Source organism: Budorcas taxicolor, chromosome 5 (assembly GCF_023091745.1).
Source record: "Budorcas taxicolor isolate Tak-1 chromosome 5, Takin1.1, whole genome shotgun sequence".
Classification (NCBI taxonomy): domain Eukaryota; kingdom Metazoa; phylum Chordata; class Mammalia; order Artiodactyla; family Bovidae; genus Budorcas; species Budorcas taxicolor.
Genome location: NC_068914.1, coordinates 103,038,404 through 103,047,852, shown reverse-complemented (window position 1 = coordinate 103,047,852; position 9,449 = coordinate 103,038,404). Strand labels below are relative to the sequence as shown.

Genomic DNA, 9,449 nt, shown 5'->3' with positions numbered 1-9,449 from the left:
ATTAGAGGCATAACAATGAACAATGATATAAAAACCAGGGCTTTCAAAGTCTATTAATTTTCACATAATCCCCCTGGAAGTATTTTTCAGTGCTCATACTTTTATTGTCAGCATCTTACCAAATATGAGTGCAGTTGGGCAGTAGTTGGAACATTCTTTGCATTGCCTTTCTTTGGGACTGGAATGAAAACTGACATATTGAGTGCATCATTTTAACAGCATCATCTTTTAGGAATTGAAAGAATTCAACTGGATTTCCATCACCTCCACTAGTTTTGTTCATAGTGATGCTTCCTAAGGCTAACCTGACTTCACACTCCAGGATATCTGGTGAGTGATCACATCATCAAGGTTATCTGGGTCATTAAGATCTTTTTTATATAGTTCTTCTGTGTATTCTTGCCAGCTCTTCTTAATATCTTGTGCTTCTATTAAGTTCGTACCATTTCTGTACTTTATTGTGCCCATCTTGGTTAAAAAATTCCCTTGGCATCTCTAATTTTCTTGAAAAGAATCTAGCCTTTCCCATTCTATTGTTTTCCTCAATTTTCTTGCATTGTTCACTGAGGAAGCCTTTTTTACCTCTGCTTGCTATTCTTGGGAACTCTGCATTCAAATGGATATATCTTTCTTTTTCTCCTTTGCCTTTCGCTTCTCTACTTTTCTCAGCTATTCGTAAGACCTCCTAAGACAACCATTTTGCCTTTTTGCATTTCTTTTCCTTGAGGATGGTCTTGGTCACTGCCTTCTGTAGAATGTCACAAACGTCCGTCCATAGTTCTTCAGGCACTCTATCAGATCTGTTCCCTCGAATCTATTTGTCACTTCCACTGCATAATCATAAAGGATTTGATTTAAGTCATACCTGAATGGTCTAGTGGTTTTCCCTACTTTCTTCAATTTAAGTCTGAATTTGGCAGTAAGGAGCTTATGATCTGAGCCATAGTCAGCTCCCAGTCTTGTTTTTGTTGAATCCATAGACCTTCCCCATCTTCAGCTGCAAAGAATATAATCAATCTGATTTCAGTATTGACCATCTGGAGATTTCCATGTGTAGAGTCTTTTCTTGTGTTGTTGGGAGAGGGTGTTTACTATGACCAGTGTGTTCTCTTGACAAAACTCTATTAGTCTTTACCTTGCTTCATTCTGTATTCTAAATTTGCCTATTATTCCAGATATTTCTTGACTTCCTAATTTTGCATTCTACTCCCTTACGATGAAAAGGACATCTTTTTTGGGAGTTAGTTCTAGAAGGTCTTATAGGTCTTCATAGAGCCATTCTACTTCAGCTTCTTCAGTGTTACTGGTCGGGGCATAGACTTGGATTACTGTGATATTGAATGGTTTGCCTTGGAAACAAACAGAGTTCATTCTGTCATTTTTGAGATTTCACCTAAGTACTGCATTTCAGACTCCTTTGTTGACTATGAGGGCTACTCCATTTCTTCTACTTCTTACCCACAGTAGTAGACATAAAAGTCCTCTGAGTTAAATTCACCCATTCCAGTCCATGTTAGTTCCCTGATTCTAAAATGCTGATGTTCACTCTTGCCATCTCTTATTTGACCACTTCTGATTTATCTTTTCATGGGGTCACAAAGAGTTGGACACGACTAAGTGACTGAACTGATTTATCTTCATTCATGGACCTAACATTCCAGGTTCCTATGCAATATTGTTCTTTACAGCATCAGACTTTACTTACATCCCCAGTCACATCCAAACTTGGCATTGTTTTCACTTTGCCTCCATCTCTTCATTCTTTCTGGAGTTATTTCTCCATTCTTGTCCAGTAGCATATGGGGCACCTACCAACCAGGGGAGTTCATCTTTCAGTGTCATATCTTTTTGCATTTTCATACTGTTCCTGGGGTTCTCAAGGCAAGAGTACTGAAGTGGTTTCCATTCCCTTCTCCAGTGGACCACTCTTTGTCAGAAATCTCCACCATGAAGAATGTTCAAACGACAGCACAACTGGACTTATCTTACACACTAGCAAAGTAATGGTCAAATTCTCCGAGTGAGGCTTCAACAGTATGTTAACCGAAAACCTCCAGATGTTAGAACTGGATTTAGGAGAGGTCAAGGAACCAGAGATCAAAGTGCCAACATCTGTTGGACCATAGAAAATTCAAGAAAGTTCCAGAAAAACATCTACTTCTGCTTTTTTTATTTTATTTTATTATTCATTAATTTATTTATTTATTTTACTTTACAATACTGTGTTAGTTTTGCCATACATAGACATGAATCTGCCACAGGTATACATGAGTTCCCAACCCTCTGCCAAAGCCTTTGAGTGTGTGGCTCACAACAAACTGTGGAAAATTCTTAAAGTGATGGGAATACCAGATCACCTTACCTACATCCTGAGAAATCTGTATGCCGTTCCAGAAGCAGCAGTTAGAACTGGACATGGAACAATGAACTGGTACTAAATTGGGAAAGGAGCACGTTAAGGCTGTATATTGTCTCCCTGCTCATTTAACTTATATGTAGCGTACATCATGTGAAATGCCAAGTTGGATGAAGCACAAGCTGGAATCAAGATTCCTGAGAGAAATATCAATAACCTAGGTAAGAAGATGACACAATCCTTTGGGCAGAAAGTGAAGAGAAACTAAAGAGCCTCTTGATGAAAGTGAAAGAAGAGAGTGAAAAAGCTGGCTTGAAACTCAGCATTTAAAAAACTAATATCATGGCATCCGGTTCCATCACTTCATGGCAAATACATGGGGAAACAATGGAAACAGTGACAAACTTTAAATTCTTGGGCTCCAAAATAATTGCAGATGGTGACTGCAAGCATGAAATTAAACGACACTTGTGAAAGGCTGTTGTTGAATTACAACACCGGGATTCTTGGCCCCCGGAGGAGAAGAATTCAATCTGGGGCCGGAGACGAGGCTTGATCGCTCAGAGCTTTTGTGTAATAAAGTTTTATTAAAGTATAAAGGAGATAGAGAAAGCTTCTGACATAGGCATCAGAAGGGGGCAGAAAGAGTACCCCCCTGCTAGTCTTTAGCTGGATGTTATATAGTCACCAGCAGTCTCTTAATGAAAGAAAGGAATGTCTCAAAACTTCGAATGGCACCAGGCCCCTCACCCATAAGATGTATTTTGGGATAATCTTGGCTCCAAATGGTTCATTTTGGGCCATAAAAGGATTAACTTGAATCTTGAAGAAGGGCAGAGCACCATACAAATAGTGTTATTTACATAGATTAGAGGAACGATATTGAAGTATAACATACTGGTTTATCAAGTAGGTTCTGAGCCCAAAAGGTGGAACCAACTTGAAGACAGAGTTTGGGGTAACTGCATAGTACATTAGCATAGCTTAAGATAAACATTTGCATAAGAAAAAGACAATGGTTAGCTTCAAGTGAAACCAGATGTCATTATGGCAACACAGAATTTTAAGAGAAACCTTTTAAATTTGTATAGAAAAGGAAAAAAAATATCATTAGTTTGTTTCTTCCTGCCATTTAAGGGAGATAAAAATGTCTGACACTTGCAGGCTATTTCCTCCATTTGGAGACCCCTGGCCTTCCTGCCTGTTACCCTCTCACTTGCATCTTGGAAGAAAAGCTATGACCAAACTAGACAGCATATTAAAAATCAGACATTACTTTGTCAACACAGATGCATCTAGTTAAAGCTATGATTTTTTCAGTAGTCATGTATGGATGTCAGAGTTGGACCATAAAGAATACTGAGTGAGAAATAACTGATGCTCTTGAACTCTGGTGTTGGAGGAGACTCTTGAGAGTTCCTTGGGCTGCAATGAGATCAAACCAGTCAATCCCAAAGAAAATCAATCCTGAATATTCATTGGCAGGGCTAATGCTGAAGCTGAAGCTCCAATACTTTGGCCACTTGATGCAAAGAACTGACTAACTGGAAAAGTCCCTGATGCTGGGAAAGAGTGAAGGCAGGAGGAGAAGGGGACGACAGAGGATGAGATGGTTGGATGGCGTCACTGACTCAATGCACATGAGTTTGAGCAAGCTCCAGGGGTTGGTGATAGACCCGGAAGCCTGGCATATTGCAGTGCATGGGGTCACAAAGAGTTGAACATGAGTGAATGACTGAACTGAACTACCAAATATAGTATATACATTTTTTGCCATTCAAATTCTCATCATTCTCTCACGTACTGCCCTTCCTTTGGGCTCATCATTCCACTTAACCTTGAAACTGACCTCTTTTCCCTCTTTGAAATGTTTTTAATTCCATGTTTTCACAATATTTCTTACAAAATTAGGGACAGACAGTAAAAGGCAGAGCAGCAGCACCTGAGAGAGACCTGTGTTTTGATTTTGACAGGAAACACTCTTTCTAGAAATTCAGGAAATATTAAATCATGCTGAATACTATTTTTAATGTTTTTAAATTTTTGGATAACTGCTTTACAATGTTGTGTTGGTTTCTGCCATACATTAACATAGTCTGTCATAAGTATACATATGCCCCCTCCTTTTTGAACTTCACTCCCTCTCCTACCCCAGCCCACCTCTCTAGGTTGTCATGGAGGCCTGGGTTAAGCTCACCGTGCTGTACAGCAACTTCTCATTGGCTATCATCAGTTTCACATATTTTAATGAATGAGTTTCAATGCCAGTCTCTCAATTTGCCCCACCCTCTCCCAACCCTCACCCCGCTATGTTCCAGGTCTGTTCTCTATGTCTGTGTCTCTAACTGCTGCCCTGAAAGTAGGTTAATTGGTACCATTTTTCTAGTTTCCATATATATGTGTTAATATACAATATTTGTTCTTCTCTTTCTGAATTACTCCACTCTGTATAGCAGGCTCTGGGTTTATCTGCTTCATTATATTTGATTCCAGTTTGTTCCTTTATGTGGATGCTTGGCTTGTTATGAACCAGCTTATAACCCAGCATATGGCTGTGCACGTGTGCTCTGTCATGGTCAACTCTTTGTGATGCTATAGACTATAGCCTGACAGTCTCCTCTGCCCATGTGCTTACCACACTTCTTTACCCATTCATCTGTCGATGGACATCACGGTTGCTCCCATCCTGGCTATTGTGAATAGTGCTGCAATGAACATTGGGGTACCTGTGTCTTTTAGAATTGTGATTTTCTGAATATAGGCCCGGTAGTGAGATTGCTGGGTCATATGGAAGTTTTATTCCTATTTTTTTATTTATTATTTTTTTATTTTTATTTATTTAAAAAAATAAATTTATTTATTTTAATTGGAGGTTAATTACTTTACAATATTGGATTGGTTTTGCCATACATCAACATGAATCAGCCATAGGTATACACATGTTCCTTCCTCTTAGTGGCTCTATAAATTCACATTCCCACCAACTGTGCAAGAGGATTCCCATTTCTTCACATATTCTCCAGCATTTGTTTGATGATGACCATCTTGACTGATGTGAGGTTTTACCTCATTTTAGTTTTGACAAGTGAAGTTGGATATTTTTTCATGTGTTTATTAGCCATCTTTATCTCTTCTTTGGAGAAATAGCCATCTATTTAGGTCTTCTGCCTATTGTGTCAATGAATTTTTCTTTTGTTATTGAACTACATGAGTTGCTTGTATATTTTAGAGATTAATCCTTTGTCAGTTGCTTCATTTGCAAATATTTTCTCCCATTCTGAGGGTTGTCTTGTCATCTTGTTTATGATTTCCTTTGCTATGCTAAAGCTTTTAAGTTTAATTAGGTCATACTTGTTTTTATTTCCAAAACATAAGGAGGTGGAGATCTTTAATCCATTTTACGTTTGTGAATGGTGTTAGGAAGTGTTCCAATTTTATTTTTTTACACATAGCTGTCCAGTTTTCCCTGCACCACTCATTGAAGAGGCGGTCTTTCCTCTGTTGCATATTCATGTCTCCTTTGTCGAAGATAAGGTGCCCAAAAGTGCTTGGGTTTATCTCTGGGCTTTCTATTTCGTTACGTTGATTCTTCCAATTCAAGAATTGGTATGTCTCTCCATCTGTTTATGTAATCTTTGACTTCTTTCATCAATGTCTCATAGTTTTCTTTATACAGCTCTTTAATGCATTTATCCCTAGATACTTTATTGTTATTGTTGCCTTGGTGAGTGGAGTTGATTCTTTATTTTCTCTTTCAGATTTTTGTTGCTAGTGTATTGGAATTCAATGGATTTCTGTGTATTGATTTTGTATCTTGCAACCTTACTAAATTAACTGATTAGTCATTTTCTGATGGTATTTTTAGGGTTTTCTTTGTAAAGTATCATACTGTTGCCAATGAAAGCTTTACTTCTTCTTTTCCAATCTGTATCCCTTTTCTTTCTTGTTCTTCTCTATTGCCATTTAAAATTAACTCCAATTTTACCTTTTCATCATGGCTGTGAAATAAGAACAATCATATGAAATATTTCCATAGGAAAAGATAAGGTAAAAATGTCTTCAAGAGAAAATAACAGTTACCTCAGAAAGTTGTTTAAGAAAAGCTTTGATGAACCTAGACAGTGTATTAGGAGAATGCAATGGCACCCCATTCCAGAACTCTTGCCTGGAAAATCCCATGGACGGAGGAGCCTGGTAGGCTGCAGTCTATGGGGTCGCTAAGAGTCAGGCATGACTGAGCGACTTCACTTTCACTTTTCATTTCATGCATTGGAGAAGGAAATGGCAACCCACTCTAGTATTCTTGCCTGGAGAATCCCAGGGACAGAGGAGCCTAGTGGGCTGCCGTCTATGGGGTTGCACAGAGTCGGACACGACTGAAGCGACTTAGCAGCAGCAAACACTGTATTAAAAAGCAGAAGCATCACTTTGCCAACAATGATGCATATAGTCAAAGCCTTTTGGTCCCATCACTTCACGGGAAATAGATGGGGAAACGGTGGAAACAGTGTCAGAGTTTATTTTTGGGGGCTCCAAAATCACTGCTGCCGTAAAATTCAAAGATGCTTACTCCTTGGAAGAAAAATTATGACCAACCCAGATAGCATATTTAAAAGCAGAGACATTACTTTGCCAACAAAGGTCCATCTAGTCAAGGCTATGGTTTTTCCACTAGTCATGTATGGATGTGAGATTTGGACTGTGAAGAAAGCTGAGCGCCGAAGAATTGATGCTTTTGAACTGTGGTGTTGGAGAAGTCCCTTGGACTGCCAGGAGATCCAATCAGTCCATTCTGAAGGAGATCAGCCCTGGGATTTCTTTGGAGGGAATGATGCTGAAGCTGAAACTCCTGTACTTTGGCCACCTTACATGAAGAGTTGACTCATTGGAAAAGACTGTGATGCTGGGAGGGATTGGGGGCAGCAGGAGAAGGGGACAACAGAGGATGAGATGGCTGGATGGCATCATGGACTCGATGGAAGTGAGTCTGAGTGAACTCTGGGAGTTGCTGATGGACAGGGAGGCCTGGCGTGCTACTATTCATGGGGTCGCAAAGAGTCGGACACGATTGAGAGACTGAACTGAACTGAACTGATGGGTTTTTCGGTAGTCATGTAAGGATGTAAGAGTTGGACAATAAAAAAGGCTGAGCACACAAGAATTGATGCTTTTAGACTATGCTGCTAGAGAATACTCTGGAGAGTCCTTTGGACTGCAGGATCAAACCAGTCAGCCCTACAGGAAATCAACTCTGAATATTCATTGGAAGGACTGATTGTAAAGCTGAAGCGTCAATATTTTGGCCACCTGATGTGAAGAGCACACTCACTGGAAAAGACCCTGATGCTGGGAAAAGTTGTGAGCAGGAATGGAAGGGGGCAATAGAGAATGAGATGGTTGGATGGCATTACTAGATCATGGAAATGAGTTTGAGTAAACTCAAGGATCTAGTGAAGGACAGGGGAGCCTTGTTGCTGCAGTCTGTGAGAGCACAAAGAGTTGGATACAAATGAGTGACTGAAAATAAAGTAAAGCTGTTCACAAGATTCAATGAGGCAATATGAAGAAAATAGTTAGAACAGGCCTGGAATAGAGTAATTGCTGAAAAAATATTAACTCTACCCTCCTCTTTCTTCTCTCTCCTCATTATTATAAAAGTATATAATAGTATAAAGAGTTCAAATATATTTAAGTTTCTAAACTTTAAAAATATTTAAGTAGATTAAAAAATAAATTTATTTATTTTAATTGGAGGTTTTTAAAATTTCCAACCCTCTAGTGACTGTCGTTTGACTTCATGAAATTTCCAAATAGAATAAAAATTCCTAGTAATGTCATTTCTATTACCTGGTAAAATGAAAATTTCAGAAATTCACATCAATTCTAACATTCTTTTAATCAAACTAAATGGCCTATAAAATTGTAACACCAACCTGTGTTCTTTACTTCATCCAAATATATTAGAATAAAAAATGTATAGAAAATTCTGAAGCAACATTCAACTTTATACAGTTAATTAGGTTCAGTGTGGGGAATTTTTTAACATGAGAACAGATGAAAAGCACTCATACAACTGTACTGAAAGAGTTTGGGCAGATTATGAGTAATAGAAAGCATTGAAAAGAACTTTACTCTTTTAATGATATAATCACTTGCATTTCCTGGAGAAAAAGATAACCTTTTGGATGGTCTCCTTGAAGGCTTGTTTCACTTGCTGGTTCCTCAGTGAATATATAAATGGATTCATCATAGGAGGAACAGAAGCATTCAGAATGGATGCTCCTTTTGTCAAAGATACCTTTTCTTTTGCTGATGGGTTGGCATACATGAATATACAGCTTCCATAAGAGATGGAAATGACAATGATGTGAGAAGAGCATGTAGAAAATGCCTTTTTTCTCTGACTGGCAGAAGGCAGCCTCAGAATTGTCTTGATGATGAACATGTAGGATAGAATTATTAATGCCAAAGTAAAAAGCAGAATCTCTATTGAAGAGTAAAAACCAATCACTTCAAGGAGCCATGTGTCTGAGCAGGATAGTTTCAAGAGGGGAAAATAGTCACAAGCAAAGTGATCAATGATATTGGAACCACAGTAATCTAACTGGAGAAAAAGAATAACAGGTGGGAAGATGTTTAAGAACCCTGCCAGCCAAGCACAAAAGACAAGCAATACACAGACTCTATTGTTCATGATGGTTGTATAATGCAGGGGTTTGCAGATAGCTACATAGCGATCATAGGACATAGCAGTTAGAAGATAAAACTCGGTGATACCCAAGAAAATGAAGAAAAACATCTGAGCTGTACAATCATTGTATGAAATCGTTTTGTCCCTGGTGATAATTGTGCCCAGAAATCTAGGAATACAGACAGTTGTAAAGGAAATTTCTAATATAGAGAAGTTCCTGAGGAAAAAATACATAGGTGTCTGTAGATGGGAGTCCACCAAGGTGAGAATGATGATGGTCAAATTTCCAGTGACACTTAATATATATGTGATGATTAAAAAGAGAAAAATCACAATCTGAAGCTCTGGGTCATCTGATAGCCCCAGAAGAATGAATTCTGTGGGTCTTGTGTGGTTTTTCAT

The 9,449-nt window shown here is 38.5% G+C and overlaps 1 protein-coding gene across 1 annotated transcript; it reads right to left on the bottom strand.

Annotated features, from left to right (window-relative positions):
• Positions 1-8,504: 8,504 nt before the first annotated feature.
• On the bottom strand, positions 8,505-9,449 carry LOC128047437 (olfactory receptor 6C3-like). Its single transcript, XM_052639642.1, has one exon. It carries the CDS (start codon positions 9,447-9,449, stop codon positions 8,505-8,507), a length of 945 nt encoding a protein of 314 aa, XP_052495602.1.

Coding starts and splice junctions, on each gene's coding strand:
- LOC128047437 (XM_052639642.1), bottom strand. CDS start 9,449: ATGAAAAACCACACAAGACCCACAGAATTCATTCTTCTGGGGCTATCA.